The sequence below is a fragment of the Drosophila ficusphila genome, unplaced genomic scaffold (genome assembly GCF_018152265.1).
Source record: "Drosophila ficusphila isolate 14025-0441.05 unplaced genomic scaffold, ASM1815226v1 contig_286, whole genome shotgun sequence".
NCBI lineage: Eukaryota > Metazoa > Arthropoda > Insecta > Diptera > Drosophilidae > Drosophila > Drosophila ficusphila.
The window spans coordinates 126,155-145,971 of NW_025064189.1; the positions used below are offsets into that span (position 1 = coordinate 126,155).

Sequence of the window (19,817 nt, forward strand, 5' to 3'; positions counted from 1 at the left end):
AAATTAATTTAAGAGCCCGATATAAAGAGAATATACAATAATTAAACCTCGTTTGCAATTAAATATTTTTTGTTCAAAAGCGGCAAGCCATTTGAAGGCCCTTTAGCTGTGTTTAATAGTTCCAAAACTAAATCATAAAATTACAACTCATTTGGTATTTTTAAATTGTTTTTTATTAACTGTCTTATACAAAACAAATTCGATTTTTACATTTCGCAAAAGATGCTTTAATAATAAGTATATCTTACTTCTATAATATGTAAAAATGGTTCGCACTTTGTATATCAGACACAGCGTGTCTTTATTTTCGGCTTTGACGAGGAACTCTTTTTTGGGAGAAATATACAAAATATAATATTATAAAATAATCATAATAATAAATTGAGCGGGAATTTCCCCACCAGAATGCATTTGAGTTATTTACAATAACACTTTCGTAATGTTGTGCGTAGATTTCCAATTTTTGCACTGCTAGCCAATCTTATTTGTTAATTGAGACTTATGCTAACTACAAGTTAATCCCTTCGTTGATCAATATATCCGCAAAAGGCACTCTCCTCTAAATCTCAGAGTCTTGTAACTCTAGTCGAATTTTTCCTGGTTGGGCATACAAATAAAGAATTTGGAGCACCACAAATTAATGACCTGCGATGTGTCTGCCAACCATTTCACCGGATTGTGGATTGTCATATAGTATATCGGAATTCCAGATACAATGATAACCGTGCCGATGCCCACTTCGTATGGTGACTTTTTGCACGAGGCGATCACCAGGAACAGGCAGACAATCAGGTAGATGATGGGAAGAAACAAACTGACTTTAATGGGTCGTTCCGCCTTGGGCTGCTTATAACGCAGCCACAGCAGTCCGGATACCGAAATCAGCGTGAATAGGGCCTCCACAAAGCTCACGTAGTTGATCAAGACGTAGATGTCCTTGATGAACAGCAAAAGCAGCGTTATTGCGCCCTGCAAAAGAAGAAAAGTGGTGTTTATTAAATAAATATATAGAGTAAAAATGTATAGCTTTATCATGTTATTCCTGATTATAGGATTTACTCATAGCTCACCAGGAAGATCAGAGAAGGCACTGGCGTCAGGCAATTAACGTTGATCAGCGAAATGGCTGCCGGTAGATGACCATTCCTCGCACCGACGAAGAAAAGTCGCGAGGAGGCGAATATCGCTCCGTTCAACGAGCCAAAAGTGGAGCAGGCCACTGCGAAAGGCATTATCCAGGAGAAGTAGCCCAGCATCTTGTCCCCGAAAGTGACGGCCACCGCATTCGAGGATAGAATCTCGTCCGGAGAGAGCACCGAAAAGTATGCAATGTTTGTGATCATATAGATGATCGTGACAACTGGCATGGATATGCAAATGGCCTTGGGAAGGTTTCGGTATGGATCCTTTAGCTCCTCAGTGACGAAGTTCAGGTAGTTCCAGCCTGAGTATGAGAAGAGGCCGCTGTAGAAGGCCAGCGCTATAAAGCCGGGATCCGGATATTCTCCGGAGAACGGTTTGTCCCAGAGCTCCGTATTGCCATCCAATAACCACCAGATTCCGGCGCCGACGATCACCAGCAGGGCAACCACCTTGGTGCCCGTAAAGATGTCCGTCACACGGGTCACCCACTTCACATTGTAGCAGTTGATAAACGTCAGAACACCTAGGGTCAAAGGGCAGGCAATTAGTCAATACTTCGGTTTCGAAACTGATTAATCCTATCAGCCTATCAACGGATCTTACAAATCATGGCAGCCGCCAGCAGCTGAACTGCTTCGATGGGCGCTTCGCAGGAGGCCCAGAAAGGTTTCAGCAAATATTGGGCAAAGGTCAAGGCCGTGATGGCATTACCCGTGGGCACCAGAATCAGCAGGGCCACCCACAGATAAAGGAAAGCAGGCAGGGGACCAAATGCAGTCCCTATGTAAGCGTAATCTCCTCCCGATTTGGGTATCAACGTGCCTGCAAATAAAAAGTAGATTAGTTAGAGAGGGAAATATATAAAAATGTATAATAAATAAAATACTTCCACTAAGTTGTTTATAGGTTTTAGCAAATTTTAACCTTGTTTGCTTCTTATCAAATATTGTCTTGCTAAGATAATATTTAAGATCTTGCTTAAGATAAAAACTATTCCGAACTATGTATACTCCTCCAATATGCTGATAATGCTTGGTGAATTTACTTTGTATCCTACTTTTTCTGTGTGTAGAGGCAGCTTCACAAGAGAATATTTTAAGAGAATTTGTTCTGAAAACATTGACTTACTGATAAGCGTGACATAGTTCCGCTAATGCTGAGAAATATTACCTGTTCATCGAGGGCTGCTTAAACAATTAGTGATCATTTTGGGCAGGTTAGTTAGCATACTACTTAAAATACTTAAAATTTCTTGTGTCAATAGTTGTTTAATTTTTATCATTTTAGTATTCTGCTGATTAAAAGGTGCTAACCCTAGGTTGTTAAACTTAATATCCATTAAATTAGTTTGTTCATTCAGCTAATTGGATAAAAAGTATAAAATAAATTTAATTTTAGTTCATTTATTTAATTTTATTTTCCACTTTAAAAATGTATTCCACCTTCTTAGCCATAACTTTTTGAATTTTTATCCGATTTAAAAGTGGAATACCTCTCTGAATCATTAGTTTATTTTCGAGAGATAACATCTCTCGCTTTTCTTAAAGTTCACAATGTGTGAAGTAAACTCCAAAAATTATGTTAATTTTTGTCTGCCCAAAAATTTATGGATATGAGTGTCTGCCAAGTTTACTGTTAGGGAAAAAACTCGTTTTTAATGATAAAGAATATTTAACTGAGGATGACGTAAAAAAAGAGAAAAAGGTGCAGATTTTGGTTCTCTTAGCTTTTTTCGATCTTTTAGGGGTACCATAACATTTAAAAGAGAACAAACAAAGCTTTTATTTATTTCTTACAAAGGTACGTTTCCTGTACTTCATTTGAAATCGAAGGGGTTGGATATTCTGATTCAACCCCAAACGTTGCTCAAACCACGACGAAAAACCACAAAAAATAATTGACTAAATTATTCGAGAATTTTTTTAAGTGACTTAAAATAAAATATATTATATATAAAAGTGGTTCAGATTTTTATAACATTACCTAACAAAATAATCTTTACTAAGAGATACCAGAGTTGTTAATTCGTTGATAATTGAATTTTTTGTAAAGGCCCCCTTTTTCTACAGAATTTAGTTTATTAGTTTATTAAGGCACAAAAACTGATTTCACTTGCGTGCCTGAAAAGGGCATCTTGATGGGATCAAGTTTTAAATTTGTCGCAATGGTAATTGGTTGGACTAGCTAATCTCAACAGATTCCCTCAGCGGGAGAGATAACTTTAAGGTCATTGGGTTTTCCTTTTTTTTTTAAATCTGAACCGATTTAAGTTGGATCGAAGCTGACAAATTCAGTTCTTTCCTCTAAGTTTAAATCCACGGTGCGGAAAAAATGCGTGCTGCTTATTTTTAGAATTTGCAAGTACAAGATGAGGCTTGAACTTTTCACAGTACAGTTAAAACTCAAAAAATACGAATATGGAAATGATTTTATAATACAGGAAGAAAAAACAAAAACCCTGTGGAGTATTTTTACTTATATCGTAACGTCATATATGCATTAGAGTGTCATTCCTAAAGTTATATAAAACTAAAGCAATTAAATTGTAAATTATATAAAAAAGCATTTAAATTAATAAATTTTTCTATACAGTAGTCGTACAGTACTTGATCTGCAGATAACAGCTAGCCTTAACCTCTTTTGTAGATTTTCCTGACTAGTGCATTCTTTCTGAATTCTTATTAAGAAGAGCTCTTGCTCCAGTTTGTCGATTTTGCTGAGCTTGCCACAGGTGCTTGTCTTACACCTATGTAAACAACTCCCCCACCTATCTGCTGTGCCATATGCTGACCCATGAAGTGCTGTCATCAGCCAGAGGCAATAACTGCCAGCGCCGCAGAAACATTGTTGACTGGGCGTGGGCTTATTATCGAATGGGGTAAACCAAAAAAAATTACAAAAAGCTAGCCCCTTTACATGGGCCATTACTCACCCAATTCGGCGTAGCAAAGGGCTCCCACCATGCTGAGAACGCCGCAGAGGACCCAGACGATGAGGGATTGCCCAATGGAGCCGGAGTACAGCAGCACTCCCTTGGGACTCACGAAGATTCCGGCTCCCACGATAACGCCAACAATGATGGCCACTCCGTCCAGCAGACCGATCTGCTTCTTCATCTTCACCCCGGAACCCTGACTCCCGCTGTCCGCCGTGGAGTTATTGGGTTCTGCCGGGGGAACCTCGAATACCTGGCGAGGTATCAAGGAGTCGCTGGCCTGAACTCGCGCCATTTTGCAGGATGTATGTGTAGTGTTTTAATTGGGTTATTGTTCTCGGAACCCTCTAGGGTTTATTTATTTAAATTTGGTTTGTATTTAAAGCAATTTGAATTTATGTAAGACCATTGCTTTTATCGGGGTCTTCTTGTACTTTTCTCCGTTTTTTTTTTATCAGCACACTCTTTATGCCAGCGTGGAGCTCAAATACAGTTCAGTTCGTTTCAGTCCACATGGTTTTTTCTGTTGATTTCGGATTTCAGTTCTGTTTTGTTCGGCGCTTCACTTATTCAGTGCTCTTGAGTACACAAACACACACACACATTTGTCGCTGGGCTATATAGATTCGAACCGATTAGGTATTTAACACACGTGGTTTTATTATGTTCCCTGCATCTTAGTCAACTGAATGGGCATTTGAGAAACGGAAAAAACTAGTCTGGATTTATTTTTTAAAAACGGAAAAAACTGCAAATGCCGGTTGGACCGATCCGCTCGCCGCACGCTCTGAGTTCAAACTAAGTTTGGAATATAATTTTACCCCCCTTTATGAGCGCTGTGTCGCTCTGCCGGCGTCGCTGTCGCCTCAACTTGGGCTTTGCATTTGCCTTTTTTTTTTTTTTTTTTTATTGGGGTTTACTTTTATGAGCAGCAGCTGCTCTCTCGCGCTCTTTTGGGCCGTCAACATCTTACCTGTTACCTGTAAAAGGCGCACACACTTTCCACGGAGGCATCCGCTTGCCGGCTTGCCAAACGCATGATGCAAGACGCCCCAAACATTTCGCTAGACGAGAAGTTTGAGTGCCAAAAATAAAGCACGTGTATCCGCGTAAGAGAAACTTCCCCACCATATCTCTCAAAATAAACTCTCTTCCGTCTTAGTCATTGACCCTAAGGTTCGTCATAATCGGAGTGACGCTTTTGGCCGCAATCTTCAGTCGGACTGCTAAATAGTTTATGCTTTTTAATCTTTAAATGTATATTGTTGACTACTCTCTTTAGAAATATATGGATAGCAAAAGAGTACATTTTTTATAAATGCACAAGTAATTTTTTTTTATTTTTAAAACTTTTTGTTTATCTTTGTTACCAACTTTGTGGTTTTGCTTTTTAAAAATGTATTAAAAGTTATACAGTAATTTATCATTATTAAGAAAATTTCTTTAACCTATTTAAGCACTGACATTGTCATGTGCCAAAAGAAATTAGCTCACTGATTTGTGGAAATCTATAATTGTACTTGATTCAACGACAGATCTAGGACAAATATTGCAAGTGAAACTTGCCGGAAGCTTTTAATGTAACGAGGGGATATTAAAAAGGTCACAAAATACAAAGTATAATGATTAATGGGTATAGCTAACAGTAAATCACGATTTTATTTATAAAAAATATTTTTGAAAAATAAAATTACATATTTAAGTTATAACATATAATAGTTTATAGTTTATTCAGTAGAGATTTCAGTAATACTGTGCGTTAATGATTTCCGTTCAAGTTTAAATTTCGGCACTCATAGGAAGTGCGCGATAATAAGCCAAAGTTTAGTTCAACTGTTATCACTTATCAGTAGATCAAGTGTCAATTAACTTTACAGCCCTATGGATTATGAGTTATGAGCTAACCGCAGCCAAAGAAAGGTACGGATTTATGAATTTCTTGGGTAATCTATGGGCCACCCTATAAGGCTTCTCTGGCTCGCCACCTTTTGTTGCTCATTTGACAGCGATTACTCCAATAGATTCGGCGGTCTTTTATGGGCTTTTATACTCATTAATCTGAGCCGAGCGACTTTTGTTAAACACTTGAGCGGATTATCACGAAATGTAGTTGGTTTCATGGGGAAGGGGCTCATCGCACGGGCGCGTGCATTTGACATTTCAAACTGTGATAATTCAATTGTGAATCGTGAACCTTTAGTAGCAGACAGACTATATGGATTAGCTACCCGTCTCGCTCGCTCCCGTCATAAAAAATACTACAAACAATAAACAAAACAAGTGTAGCGCCTCCACAAATTTTTAGTAGCTCAGCTCGCGGGATCAGTTCATTTCGGGTCCGTGGAGCTCCTCTGGTAATCTAATTGTAAAAGACACACACACACACACACACGCACACACGACTTGCCGGAGTGGTGGTGTCCGTAGCCGCAATTACAGTGGTTCAGTGGTTCAGTTCGGGCCCCCGTTTGCGGTTGATTAACTGTGATTCCGTGTGACTTTTATTGTCGCCCCTTAGCTGCGGGATATCAGCTTTTATACCTTATTTTTGGGGGTATAATGGATCTGGGGTGTATTTTGGGGTGTGGTGTAGGATATGAAAAGCTATATCCAAAAGATATTGCAGAACGCCCAAGTCTTTTTACCATTTTATAAAAGTATAATTTAATAATATTTTTAAACAGTGGTTGAGCTTCACTAAAAAATGTATTTAAATACTTTTAATGGAAATATATTTTTTAAACTTTATTAAAATCCGTTTGTTTATGTGCCTAAATGTTTCTAAAATCCATTGATAGGGACATAACTTTTTTATTTTATTATCAGATTCCTCAAACAGAAGGGTTTTAATAGGGTATTCCAATTATCGAACTCAGTGTTTGCCATTCCTTTCTTTTATTTTTTTAAGTTTGCCGCGCCACACATAATGGATTCGTTTGGAAGGAAAAATATGATGGATCACTTCCATATGCAATTTTCGTTAATGTTCCGTTGTCGCTTCCATCATATCATGCCACGAGTCATGAGTTTTCACGATCATTACTCTTACAGTAATATAAATGTACAAAAATTTTGGAATGTACATTATATATTTTATTTTAGACACGGAAAATCATGAATTTCTTTGTTTTTAGATGATGAACAAATTAGTACACATTAAATTAGTTAAATAAACTTGCACGCAATTTAAATCTCTAGGATACTACGATTTAACCCGTTTAACATTTTTACCCTTCAGTGGGAGATCCGTAATCCATTCGCACTGATAACCCGAAACAGACTGAGATTTCCAACAGCGGGTTGCTCTTCCGAAAAGCTTTAATAAAATAATACACCAAAAGATAAATATGTAAATCCGAAAATTTGTTTTCGTTTTTAGAGACAATTGTTTGCCATTGTGTGTGTGTCGCGGAGGTGAACGACAACAGAGAAATAAAAACATAAACAATTGTTTGTCTCTTTGGAAATGCGCATGTTCCATGTTTCTAAGAGCCAGAAATAAAGAGAATTTGCTGCAGTTGCATTAAACATGCACTTAGTTCTCACTTACAGCTGTGGTCGAAATAAAAGAATTTAAATTATGCAATTAGAAATGAAACAGAACACATTTTTAATAAGTAGTGTTAATAAAATTAGCTATTTTATTCAAATTACAAAAAATGAGTTAGCTGATTGTTTTGCAATTAGGATTTCGGTTTGAAAAACATTTCAGTGCTATTTTCTTGGCCTAGACTGTACCCGCTTTGTTTGTTCTATCTTTAGTCAGCTTGTTCCTCCCCCATTATTTTTTATATAGGACACGTGAAACAGGACCGACCCAGGGGGTCATTGCTCCTAGGTGACAACGATGACAAACAGAAAAAATTAATTTTTATATGTATTTTCTATTTACATATACAGAACGATACAACATTTCTATATCCTAACTAATCTCCCAACGGCGGCACCTTGAAAACTTTAGCCGTGTTGTCCTCGGACACTGTCAATAGCAGATTTTCCTGCGGCCTGTAGACAAATTCGTAAATGTGGTAGAAGTGTCCTGTCAGCGTGAACTTTAACGATCCTGTGCGGGCATCAAATGCGTTTAGATTTCCTTGTGAGGTGGCCGCCAGTATGGTGTTGTCGTTCAGCCACTTAATTCTAAAATAAATAAGCAAAATTAGTAAAAGTACAAAAAAAGTACAACAATTTGATGGACTTTTGACCATTATTTGAACTTATGTGATTTTGTTAATTGGCTAGTAGGGCTCACCTTAAGACTCCATCGTTGGGAACTGGGTTCTCGCACGTCGTACGCAGGGCTGTCTTGCTGTAGTCCCATATGGATATCTGGCCCTCCAAAGAGCCACAAGCAAGCAGCTTGAGATCCGCTGAAGCAGGCGCAAAGGCTAGGCACTCAATGCCGTGCTCTGACTGAATCGTATTCACAGGTCCGTTGTTGGTGCAAAACAGCATTTTGCCTTAAAAAAATTTTATTGATTAGTTTAAGTTTTAATTTAGTATTTTTTTTCTCACCTGATCCTTCCGCGCAAACGTAGAAAGGTGAATCTTTCTCGCAGGCCACAACTGCATGCGTGATCTCGCCGAATCCCATGGGATGCTGTTCGTTGACCTCCATCAGGACCTGACAGCTCTTCAGATCCCACAGTCTCACCGATCCGTTCATGTAGGCGGTGAATAGTTTTTTGCCATCACTGCTGAGCTCTCCAGATTCGCAACGCGACGATTGTCCCGGCAGGATTTTGCAGTCTCCGCTGGGAATGCGCCACACGAAGACCTCGCCGCTGTCACTGCCCGCCAGCAGGACGTGAGCTCCGCGATGCCAGAAGAGCCAGGACATGTCGCTCATGGAGTACTCCCAGACTTTGTTCAGGATCGGGCGGTCCTCTTTCTGTTCGCTGACCTTAAAGGCGAATAGTTCGCCGGACATGTCACCGGTGGCCAGATAAAGCCCATCGTGACTAAAGTGCGTTTCTGTGACGGTGTCCTTGTGGTCGGTGATCTCGTACAGGGACTCTCCCGTGGTGGTGTCCCAAACGATGGCGCGGTCGTCTTCGCTGCCCGTCACCGCCCAATCGTAGGTGGGATGCAGGCTGCAGGCGAAAACGGGAGCCTTGTGCTGCCGGAAGGTGATTGCCGCCTCGTCCTTGATGCTGCCTATTCTCTCAAGGTCGCGCAACTCTTCTTCATCCTCCTCCTCCTCCACGTCGTCATCGCCGCCAGCCATGGCAAGTCGCTCCTCCAGTTGTTGCAGAGTCACCTCCTCTAAATCGTCATCCTCGTCGTCCTCAATCATCTCTATCAGTTCATCATCACCATCCTCAAAGTCCGGACGGTGCGGCGGCGTGTTGTCCCGCATACTTTATTTTAAAGATCTCAAAAATCTGGTGAAATAAAAACAAAACTTAAAAGCGCCACACGTGCCAACAAAAGAGTGACCACGCTCTACTTAAACCAAAATCCACCCATTACGCGTAATGTGATTTGTTACGTTACAAAAACGTAATCCTCACGTTAAGAAACGTAACAACAATTTAGTGTTGGATAGTCTGCGAATGTATGCGGACTTTTTGAAATTGATTTCAAGCTCATTAAAAAGTTATTTGTTAAAAAGTTATTATAACTAATGTTTCTTTTATTATCATAAAAGATTTATTTTATTTAAGTTAACAAATTTAAATTTACATTTTCGTATATAAACAGTGAAGTTAACAATTTGCAGACTGTTAATATTACTACTAATTACTCTAGATATATCCTTAATGTTTTTTGGTTTTAGTTTACATGAATCCATAGGTTTAGGTTTTCTTAACTTTTTATCTTTGGCTTGTCTTTTGGGTGATTCTTGTCTGCTTCCAATTTTGCACTTCTGAGATAGCTGGGATAGTTTTTGGCGTTTAACTTAGTATTTTCTTGACAATCTGGACCCTGCCAATTAGTTCGTCGACGGAATTGAGATCTCCAAAGTCACATTCACCGTCGCAAGTGTCTGCCCTATGTTCCGTATTTTCGATCTCCTTGTCCAGATCCTTTAATTGCTGTTCCATATCGGCAATGCGGTTCAAAAGTTCCTTTTCATAACTTTTTATCTGTTTGGGAAACTCAAGAGCCATTGCCTCAAGCTTACTTAGTTTATCATCATAGTCGTCAGGTGTTTCTAATTCTTCTAATTCTGCCAAGCGTTGATCAATTAAATCTTGTTCCCTTTTCATCGCTTCTCTGAAAAGATTTATATCATTCAGTTGTTCCTCAACCTCCCTGTCGATTTGTTCTTTTTCCATTTCGAATTTAAGCTGACTGTACTGCAGATCCTTATCCAATTTGTTGATGCCATTTTCTAACTTTTCCAAGTCGTTTTCAAGTTGTTTGATCTCCCATTGTACAGAATTCGGATTTTGAAGTCGTGACTCCTCGTCCTCAGACACTTTTGCTTTATGGATGTAATAATCTAAGGCTTTTTGCCTTTCTTGAATTTCCTTAAGCTGCTGCATTGTATTATTTTGCTGTTGTTGGTAATAATCAATAGCATAATTTTTGTCCTTGTTGATTTTGTCAAACAGATCACTTAGTTTTGCAGAATCTTCGGAGCAATTTTTTGTTAAGCTTGAATTGTCAACAGTTATGGGAAAGGGTTCGTTGGAGTCGGTTCTTGCTTCATTATTGTTTAATTTCAAATTTGTAGTTTTTAGATTAGCAATTACTGACGAACCATCTTTGATCATTTTATTTACAGCATCTTCAGATTGTTTAACATGGGACAAATTTGCTGATTTTAATGGACCACTCATATCATTTAATCGAATGGCCAATTTGTCCACTTTTAAAACAAGATTCTGAAAAAGTTCGTGGCTTGTATCTTTCTGATGACATTCTGTTTCGCATATAAAGGTCAGTTTTTGGATATTTTTGTCTTCCAGGGAAAGTAGACTTTTCGTGGCTGAAAGTGTCTCATTGGTATAAGCTTGATCTTCTTTTAAAGGGTCTATTAGCTGTGATATTTTTTCAAAGGAGTTAATAAATCTTAGGTCATCAAATAACCTTTTTAAATCAATAATTTTAGATTTTTCCTCCATACAACATTTGTGTTTGCTATTCTTATTTTCAACCGAATTTTCTAGGTTACGAATAACACTTAGTTGACTAATCAATATTTTTTGCAAGCTTTTCTCCTTTTTAAAAAATGGCAAGTAGTCAAAGTTTGAATTTAGTGGGCTTAAATCTGTTAGATTAGTTTCAAAATTAGATTTAAAAGAGTTTAGATCATTTAAAATATTGGGACAACATTTATCACCATTGTTGGTTGTTTCCCTATTTAAATGCTCTAATCTGCGTGAGAGATGATTCAGATCTGAGTTTAAATCGGTGTAAGTTGGTTTAATAGATGATTTGATGCCCTGCAGCTTGTTTAAAAAATCAATGCCATCGTTTATTATTTCCAAACGATCTCTTATGGACTCATAGGGGCAGCAATTTTTGCTTTTGTACTTTTCAAGACTTAAAATCAAATGAGAAACTTTTCTGATAACTTCATTTAATTCTTGGCTGCCATCGATTTCGTTAAATATCCATTTGCCATGATTGCTATTTTGTTTGCAGTTTTTCAACAGTTGAGTACTTCTGTCTATTAATGAAAGTTCTGTTGTTGTTGAAACTGATAAGGTTTTATCTTCATCTGGATCATCGGTTGGTTCTGTTGATTCTTCAGAGATATCAGTTCGATTGCACCAACCCTTCCACTTTCCAAATGCCAACTTGGTATTCGGCCCGTCTGTCTTGATAACTACAAACAGATTCTGGATTAATAAGCTATCGTCAATTTCCCTCTGCCATTTGGCAGCAGTTTTCCAAAACTCCTTTTCTCCGTCTGCCGTTAGATCTTTCGGCAAGCAATTGCCTTTTCTGTATTTAGCCTTATCTTCCTCATTGATAGCATAATCATTAGCCGATTCTTCTTCAACATCAGTGTAATCAGGCGGCTTGTCCCGGAGTTGTTGGCAAACCCTTAGCAGTTTTACACACAGCTCATACTTCTCGACATCGCGTGTTAAAATTTGATATGGATTTCTCCCCTTTTTCGATACCTTATCATTAATGTCTGATTTTTTCCGGGCTGTCACCACAACCAAGGATATGAGCAGGAGTTGTAAGAGATTCTGCACAAATATGATAAAAAGCAATTAATTACATTTTAAAAACTGTACTTTTGTACTTTTTTTCATATTTGTTTAACGAATATATGAGAGTGAAGTGTGACGATAAGTAAGAAATGTTCTTGAAGAAATCACCGAACTGACAGAAACTGATATTTAAGTGACAAACAAATTTAAATTTGTACATGGCTATTTTGATTTGTCTAGTGATGGCGATCAAGAATATTTTAAACCCTCATGAAGATATTTCTGTGGCAACTCAAAAGATTTCTATGGTTCTTTAGAAAAGTACAACTCGAATGGAAAACACCAATAATTGTAAAAAATATTGTCAGTTACATTTTATGTATGGCTTGGGGTTGGTTCTTTTTCACTACTCTTCTTTTTTTTTTTTGAGGGGATGGATATTTACCATGACTTGACTGCTAACTTGGCTGCTTGATTTACATCTGATTGCTTTCATTCTTTGGGAGCCGTTAATGTGCACCCCCAACTCCACCTGGGCAACCTTTTCTAATTCAATTCGAAATGGCCTGGCTGCGGAGGGACCTGTCTATTGTTACCCTCTTCTAGGGTCTGGTGCATTTATTGTTGTTTAGGTGCATTTCGGTTTCGATTCCCACGGTTTCTTCCGTACGTGTCCTGCGCGTGAGGAGCGCACGCATAACGTGCGTTCCCATGGTCTGGCCATATATGAAGGGTTCCCCGAAGGAGACCCAGCAAAAAGGAAATGATTAGGGGAAGCAATTCTGGAAATCCTCCTACCTGAAGCCCCTGGTAATTGTAGAGGTTTTCATTATTGATAAGGCCTAGAGTAAACATTAACAAGAGAAAAGATTTGTACCAAATGGCGTAGATATGATACTCTTTCCCTTTTTTGTATACTGCCGTTGAATTTTATATATATGTATACAGTATACTGTTCTTATATAGATATTAACATTGTCCCATATTTGTATTATTTTTTAAATAACAACCACAATTATCTATAAATCAGAATTAGGGCTCAATAAAATAAATCTTTGTTTTATACAAAGTTTTATAATGATAAGAAAATGTATCTTTCGAGCCATATCAAATTAACCAGCATAAGATGGTAAATATTATATTTGTATAGTTTCTTTATAATATTTATTTAAGTACCCCAGTTCTGATTTTTTTGTTGCTTATCTAATTAGCTCTGAAGGGTCCCCCATTCCAGGGTGATACGATATTCGTCGTCGAATCGTTTTCCCTGATTTTGCTATGCGTAAATAGTCCCGCATCTGATTGACTTGGTCATGAACGGTCATTAAACTGCATTTCCAGAGGGGCGTAGAGTGTTTGTGTATATCTTTTATGCGTACGCTTGTATTTGTATCTGCATCCACATGTGAGTGCATGTGTTTTATATGTGGAATGCACATAAGCTCCACTGGCGAGGGACGATTCTTGTTTTGGGGTCCGCGAGATCGTTAAAAACGAGTCAAAGGAAGGGGAAGGGCGACTTGGATGGAGTGAGAGGTGCGGCGGACCCTAGAGATGCTGAGTAACGTGCGTGTGGAAGAAGATTAAACGAAAACAAATCACACCAACAACAGAAAGGAAACAGCAAAGTCAAAAGACGTTCCAACGTGCAGTACAGTGAAACAAACCAGTGTACATTTACTGATTTAATTAGACCAAAGAATATTAGAAAAGTGTAAAAGTAAAACTGGAAAAGTAAAAATGACTGGAGAGATAGCTTGGCGATAACAAGATAATGTTATTCACTAATGTATATAGGTAACTATTTAATATGTTTTGTAAACTATAACGACTTAATTAAATAATTTTTTTTAATATCAAAAATCAACAAGATTAGAAAGAAATTCATTTTATAAAAAGTATTGCCTACTTTTTGGGGTGTGAACAATGTGAACCCTCCGAAAACTAAATCTTTTTTGGGATAAAAATGTTGATAACAAAAATTAAAAAAATGTATCTAAGTTCATTAAAAAAACCTAAAAAATCTACTCTTTATTTTGAATCATCTTTTATTCCAAGAAAGAATATAAAACAACCTTTTTTTAGTACTTGGTTAACAAACCATTTTAATTTTTTTTAATAAATACAAATTCACGAATATTAATTTAAATCTATCGTAGCCTACGCCTTAAAGTCGACAACACATTTCCAATTTTCAACGACTAGCATAATTTTAAGACACATTCAAGGTTTATTCGAAAAATCCTTAAATCACTTCCAAGAAAAGAAAGGTAAATACGATTTCTTCATGTGCAGACCAAACGAATGACCTGAAGTAAACAGAAGATCGTGCGAGGGGAGGGTAAAAAGTGATAAACATAAAAATGGGTAGTAGCCCGTCGACTGTAGATAACCGAAAAGGGCCCAGCATAAATGGTTGATAACGAAAGGCAAACACACACACACAAAAGAGAGCCAGGCAATCGGGTCTGTGTGTGTGTGCGCGTAAGGGACTCTGCAGTGGTGTGAGTGTGAGTGCGCTTTGTTTATCTCTATTTACGCGGCAGCGGCGTCAACGTCAACGTCGTCGTGCCGCGAGTTGTATAAAATCCGGCGATCCGCCGATCGGAGAGTCAGTGCTCAAGGAAAACCGTTAACGATCACATCGCCTCTCCTCGATCCACACCCACTTTCTTCCAGAAGTAAGCAAAATGGGAGAGAGCAAGGGGGCGGCGAGTGAGAGGATTGTCGCAGCTTTAAACGCGCTCCAAGCGCAAACCCCTACGTAATCCTACGTAACCTTGGATGGTACAGAAGCTTTAAAGACCGCTTGGCTTCCCCGCAACTCCCACCACACCCAACCACCCACCGAAAAGAGGAGGAAAAGGAGGATGGTGTTCGAGGAGATGGAGGACCAAACAGGACCGGGCTGGAGGAAAGTGCAATGGTGACTTGGCGGGCAACAAACTGGAACAGAAGACTCCGTTTCGACTGCGTTTCCCCCAAGGTCAACACCCCCACAATATCATGTGCAATAATAGCTAACTCGTTATTAACTGTCTTGTTATTAACTGATTTGTTGTTGGTGTTACGTTCCTGGAACGTCAGCTGTGATTGTTATCCCCTAAAGTTAAGATTCGATTGTTATACCTCTGTTATGTTTGCAACTTTTTATTTGTTTATTGTATAAACAGCTGTACATTTAAGATAGCAACAATGTCGCTTACGTCTTCCATTACCGTTTAAGTGCAATGTAGTTTGTAAGAAAAATTAGTTTTTCCTTTGATGAAATAAAACAGCTCTTCATGGGAAAGCTAACAAAAAAAATTTGATTTTTTCGTTTTTAATTTGGCAAAACAATTTGAAGGATCAAAATCTCAATTCTAGGTGGATGATACTTTTTCTTTTCTTAATTTCCAACCAAACAGGATTTATCCGGATAATGATCAAATTGAAAATACTTTATTAAAAAGTTTGTGATTCCTGACCTTTTATTTTGCATATAGTGCGTCTGGTAACAAGTATCTGTATATAACCAAAAAAAATCATTTTATAGTACAGTTATAATTGTATATTTAAAAACAAAAACCTAATTTATTGTTGTTACAGACCAATCTAATTTTGTTTTTGTTATAAACCCTATCTTTTAACAGATTTTGAGTCTGTTTTGTTTTCCGAATCAGTCGAACGAATTTTTTTTTTCGTTTTAATTTTAACACATGTAAAGATACGTGATATTTTGTTTAAATCGAAATTTTTATCTTAACACCATTATGTTATGGTGATGGTAGTTTTCCTCACCAATTTCCACACATTTTCCGCAATCACAGAAAGATTTTTGGGTAACAGTAAACAGAAACCCAACACATGTCTGCTGCCGTGGGAATGTCCCACATCTTGAAAGGATCTGTAGACAGGATTTTTTTGTATGTTTACCCAAGACAGGACCATATTTGTACCATTCCATCGTAAATAATAAGAAATTCAAATATGTTTTCAGTGTTTATTTTAGTTTTTGTTTACAAATGCATTTTGAAAACCCAAACAATTGAAACCCATTTTTGCACAGCAAAAATAGGATAATTGTTGGAATACCTCCCGCCACAATTGTAGATACATATGTGGTTACCCAACCGCTTTTTGGGGATTCCCGATGAGTCAGGGAATCCCAAAAGCGCTGCCCAAGTCCGATGAACCCAAAGTCGAAGTGCCCAAACTCTGGAGTACCCATCCCGCTGGAGAGCCAAGCTCCAGTCCAGTTGAAGTTATCCCAATCGAACGTTGAAGAAACCCCATGGTTGATCAAGGTCGAAGTCCCAGCTCCTGGCGATTAGTTCAAGCTTGAGCCCAGCGATCCAGGAAGTTCCACTCGATGGCGTAGGGTTCGCAGGATTGCGGTTGAATCGAGGTCCAGAAGAAAGTGCCGGCATTTGTCCGGGCAAAGTGCACCGGAACGTAGTAGTCCTCCTGATCGATGGTCTGCAGTTCTCCAGAGCCATTTTCATTGTAAACAATGACTGCATCTTCCTTGGCGCACTGGCGAATTTCCTCAATGAGGCGATTTTCGAGATGCTCGTTGGCCATGTTGTCCATATCGTTGTTCAGCCACTCGAACTCGGCCTCCTTTTCCTCCGAAGCGATGTAGGAGCTCCTCTTGGGCTGCTCCTTCTTCAGGTTGAAGACATGGCCAAGAAGCGGCTTCAGAAGATTCTTCAGGCGACGAGATGGTGACACTTTCGACTTGTACATGGTGTTGAAGTTCTTCTGCTTGCTGATGGCCGACATTTGAGATGGTTTTCGTAGATAATTTTCTGTGTGCGTAGAATGTGTGTGCGTTGAATGTGCGTGCTGAGATGTTCTCGCTTCGACGTTCGGATGCTGTGTGATGCTGTCTCTAAGACCAGAGGCGCTATTTATACCTTCTCGGGTCGCCGGGCAGATCCTACAGCATCTCAGCCAATCACAACGCTCGAAAGGCAGGCAGGTGCAAGGATCCGAAATTTCACACGTTAGTCGGTGGCTGCAGGTAGGTCCTGCAGGACCTGAGATCCGAGATCTTGTGCGAAGCGTGGGAATCTCGGGCCTATTCCTATTCCTCCTTCCAAGACAATTATCCCCCGGAGGAATCCTTGGCGTGGGAACAGCACATTTCTGGCCTTCACTCGGAGACCCATTTATTGTTTTGGATTTCGGCTGGGTTTGTTTTGCCAGTTCGTCAGAAATATGTCGATCCTGTAACCGAAAACCAGTAACATTCTGAGCCAAATTTATACAAATCGTGCACTTTCATTCTTATGATTATTGCTTAGCCCGATTAGTGATGGTAGCGCAAAAAGTCCTTTGAGGCACGATCTTGAGATTTCTCACGTTCAGTTGGGGAGCTCGAGGTTTTTTGACTGTTTGAGTTCTGGGTTTCGAAACAATTTTCGTGTCACGACAGGGGATCCTTTTTTTGAGCATCTCTAGCCGTTACTTTTTGGGTACATACCTTCAATTAATTGAATGTGGGTTTATTGAATGAATGTATCATATTATAACTCATTTATAAAAGAGTGAGGGGAGAATTCATCTCGCATTTGTGACTACAGCTTGTGGGAATCTGTAACTTGTGTTCTAATGGCACTCGATCATTAGGACACTTATGATTGTAGGAGATCTCTTTTATTTGTAATTCTGCTACAGTAATAAAATAAATATGGTATGGTCACACACATTGGTCACCTAAAAGATTGAAGTTGTTCAAATTTAGAAACAATTTTTCTCTTGCTAACAATAATTAAAGAGTTACGTGCCCCCTTATAATTATGATATGTTTAAAAAGAGGATTGGCACAAAATGTTGAGTATAATGAAGTTAAGAAGATGGATTTTATCCAAACTAATAAAAATAACAATTAACATTAAGGCTAAACATTTTTATTTAAATATTTAAATATTTAAATTAATGTAAAATTTACTTTAAAAAAGATTTTAATGTTCAGCCTTTATTTGAACCTACTGTACCTAGATGTATGCTCTTGATAAAGAATCCGCACCAACTAAGAATGTGTAAGAACTATTTACATAATGCACACAAAACCTTATGTACGAGCATTCCCCTTTTGAAAAACGCTGAAATGATCGAAGTGATCCGTGCGGCCTTTTCGCATTTATTATTGAGATAGGATTGGCTTTGTTGCTGCCCGTGCCCGTGCGGCCCTTGTTTTTGTTTATCATCTTAGGGACCCGAGTCGGGATGGGGTCCCTCACTACCTCACTACCTGTTCCGATGCAATTCGAGATTTATTTTGTCCAGGGCCCAACCCTAAGAAGGAGCGCTGAAAACGAAAATCAGAAATCGCCTCGAGTTAACAGGTTTCCCCAGCTCACTTCGCTGGATTTTTCGAGTTTTTCGAATCCACAACAGGTTTTGATCAAAAGGGAACAGGTAAAGGTTTGCCTTTTTTTCGAGTTAAGGTTCTTAGGGTCTTCTTGTTCCGTGAATGGGGAAGGGGAGGGGGTAAGAACGGTTTTTGGTTTACAAATTCTTGGAAAAACCTTCAAGGAAATTACAATGACAAAGGGAAAGTTCGAATACGAAATCAGAAATGCCAACCAGTTTCAATATTAATATTATGTATTTATTCGTTAACTTAAACATAGATGGAAGACAATGATTAAAGCTGGATATTTATGCATTTTTAAATGTCCACTTGCTCAGTGTGGAGTTAAAGCTGATGTGCGGATGTTTAGAGACCGATTCCGATGAAGTCTTAAAGCTGTTTAGGAAGTTGATTTTTCGGAATTTCCCATTTTCCTCGATCACAGTTGCACGAGCTCGGCTTCCAGCTTTTCGTTCTGGGAGTTCTGGAACTCTTCATCGGAGGTCGGTGGCAGTGGGAGCTCCTTCGGGATGCTCTGATTCTTCAGTTGCTGGTGGCCAGAAGCCTTGAAGATTTTGCAGGCCACTTTGAAGATCTTCTTCATGGCCTTGGCGGGGGTGTAGGTCTTCTTCTGGCAGGCAGCACTGTAGGTGGTGTTCAGCAGAGTTTCGTAGGCCATTTTTGCAGTTTACTTGGGTTCGCTTTGTGGTAAAATGATCTTTACTGTTCAACGTTGAGATTGAAATTGATGTCCTATTCGAAATTTAGCTTCGTTTTTATACCCGATCCTTGCGAAATCAACCCCTGAATGTCGGCCAATCAGGACGAGTCCTGGCGCAGGTGTTTTTCGGTTTCTCCAGACTCGAGAGTCACGCATTCCTCAACTCTCTGCAGGTAGTTTGCGATCGGATCGGATCGAGTCCCTTTTTGAAGCGACCCTTGCACGTGTGCGAAGTAAGGCCAGAATTTTGAAGGCCCTAAATAAATCTCTCCCTCGGTTTCGTCGTGGGAGAGTATAATTTCAGTCGAATACTTATCGGACGATGCGGCAAGCATGCACAAATACCAAAAAATAAAAACCATCCCTTTTTCATGGGTTCGGTTTAGTAATTTGAGTGGTTTGTTTGCGGAGGATTCGGCTCGAATTTATGCCTTGATTAGTTTTTGGCTATTAATTGTTAATAGGCTGACAGTGGAGGATAAAAGTGACAGACCCTCGTTAAACACATGTTGTCGGCAAACGAAAAATATTTACACGTCAACATTTCATTTTTGATCAGTA

At 38.9% G+C, this 19,817-nt stretch overlaps 6 protein-coding genes across 7 annotated transcripts in view; 1 reads left to right on the forward strand and 5 right to left on the reverse strand.

Moving 5' to 3' along the window:
- LOC108087477 (39S ribosomal protein L39, mitochondrial) overlaps window positions 1-19,817 on the forward strand; it is a 55,423-nt gene that overhangs the window by 8,139 nt on the left and 27,467 nt on the right. The window lies entirely within an intron of this gene.
- LOC108087475 (Y+L amino acid transporter 2) lies at window positions 156-7,360 on the reverse strand. 2 transcript variants are annotated; one of them, XM_017184851.2, is made up of 5 exons: window positions 7,310-7,360; window positions 4,076-4,694; window positions 1,747-1,965; window positions 1,071-1,666; window positions 156-969 (listed from the first exon to the last, which is right to left on the reverse strand). In XM_017184851.2, the coding sequence occupies exons 2-5, from the start codon at window positions 4,371-4,373 to the stop codon at window positions 583-585; spliced, it is 1,500 nt and encodes a 499-aa protein (XP_017040340.1). In that variant the 5' UTR covers window positions 4,374-4,694; window positions 7,310-7,360; the 3' UTR covers window positions 156-582. The 2 variants fall into 2 exon arrangements, with proteins under 2 accessions (XP_017040340.1, XP_043063743.1); XM_043207808.1 differs by lacking the exon at window positions 7,310-7,360 and having other exon boundaries at window positions 4,076-4,887.
- LOC108087476 (angio-associated migratory cell protein) lies at window positions 7,943-9,512 on the reverse strand. Its single transcript, XM_017184852.2, has 3 exons — window positions 8,594-9,512; window positions 8,331-8,538; window positions 7,943-8,218 (listed from the first exon to the last, which is right to left on the reverse strand). The coding sequence occupies exons 1-3, from the start codon at window positions 9,435-9,437 to the stop codon at window positions 8,005-8,007; spliced, it is 1,266 nt and encodes a 421-aa protein (XP_017040341.1). The 5' UTR covers window positions 9,438-9,512; the 3' UTR covers window positions 7,943-8,004.
- LOC108087405 (nucleoporin GLE1) lies at window positions 9,693-12,700 on the reverse strand. The gene is made up of 3 exons (XM_017184745.2): window positions 12,641-12,700; window positions 11,370-12,231; window positions 9,693-11,297 (listed from the first exon to the last, which is right to left on the reverse strand). Exons 1-3 carry the CDS (start codon window positions 12,689-12,691, stop codon window positions 9,976-9,978), a joined length of 2,235 nt encoding a protein of 744 aa, XP_017040234.1. The 5' UTR covers window positions 12,692-12,700; the 3' UTR covers window positions 9,693-9,975.
- On the reverse strand, window positions 16,164-17,077 carry LOC108087479 (enhancer of split malpha protein). Its single transcript, XM_017184857.2, has one exon. It carries the CDS (start codon window positions 16,957-16,959, stop codon window positions 16,510-16,512), a length of 450 nt encoding a protein of 149 aa, XP_017040346.1. The 5' UTR covers window positions 16,960-17,077; the 3' UTR covers window positions 16,164-16,509.
- LOC108087481 lies at window positions 18,772-19,267 on the reverse strand. The gene has a single exon (XM_017184859.1). The coding sequence runs from the start codon at window positions 19,212-19,214 to the stop codon at window positions 18,975-18,977; it is 240 nt and encodes a 79-aa protein (XP_017040348.1). The 5' UTR covers window positions 19,215-19,267; the 3' UTR covers window positions 18,772-18,974.

Coding starts and splice junctions, on each gene's coding strand:
- LOC108087481 (XM_017184859.1), bottom strand. CDS start 19,214: ATGGCCTACGAAACTCTGCTGAACACCACCTACAGTGCTGCCTGCCAG.
- LOC108087476 (XM_017184852.2), bottom strand. CDS start 9,437: ATGCGGGACAACACGCCGCCGCACCGTCCGGACTTTGAGGATGGTGAT. Junction 8,539..8,593: donor CGTTTGCGCGGAAGGATCAG/GTGAGAAAAAAA, acceptor AATTTTTTTAAG/GCAAAATGCTGTTTTGCACC. Junction 8,219..8,330: donor CCCAACGATGGAGTCTTAAG/GTGAGCCCTACT, acceptor TATTTATTTTAG/AATTAAGTGGCTGAACGACA.
- LOC108087479 (XM_017184857.2), bottom strand. CDS start 16,959: ATGTCGGCCATCAGCAAGCAGAAGAACTTCAACACCATGTACAAGTCG.
- LOC108087405 (XM_017184745.2), bottom strand. CDS start 12,691: ATGAAAGCAATCAGATGTAAATCAAGCAGCCAAGTTAGCAGTCAAGTC. Junction 12,232..12,640: donor AAGTTAGCAGTCAAGTCATG/GTAAATATCCAT, acceptor ATATTTGTGCAG/AATCTCTTACAACTCCTGCT. Junction 11,298..11,369: donor TAGGGAAACAACCAACAATG/GTGATAAATGTT, acceptor CTAATCTAACAG/ATTTAAGCCCACTAAATTCA.
- LOC108087475 (XM_017184851.2), bottom strand. CDS start 4,373: ATGGCGCGAGTTCAGGCCAGCGACTCCTTGATACCTCGCCAGGTATTC. Junction 1,966..4,075: donor CCTTTGCTACGCCGAATTGG/GTGAGTAATGGC, acceptor TTTTATTTGCAG/GCACGTTGATACCCAAATCG. Junction 970..1,070: donor TGCCTTCTCTGATCTTCCTG/GTGAGCTATGAG, acceptor CTTCTTTTGCAG/GGCGCAATAACGCTGCTTTT.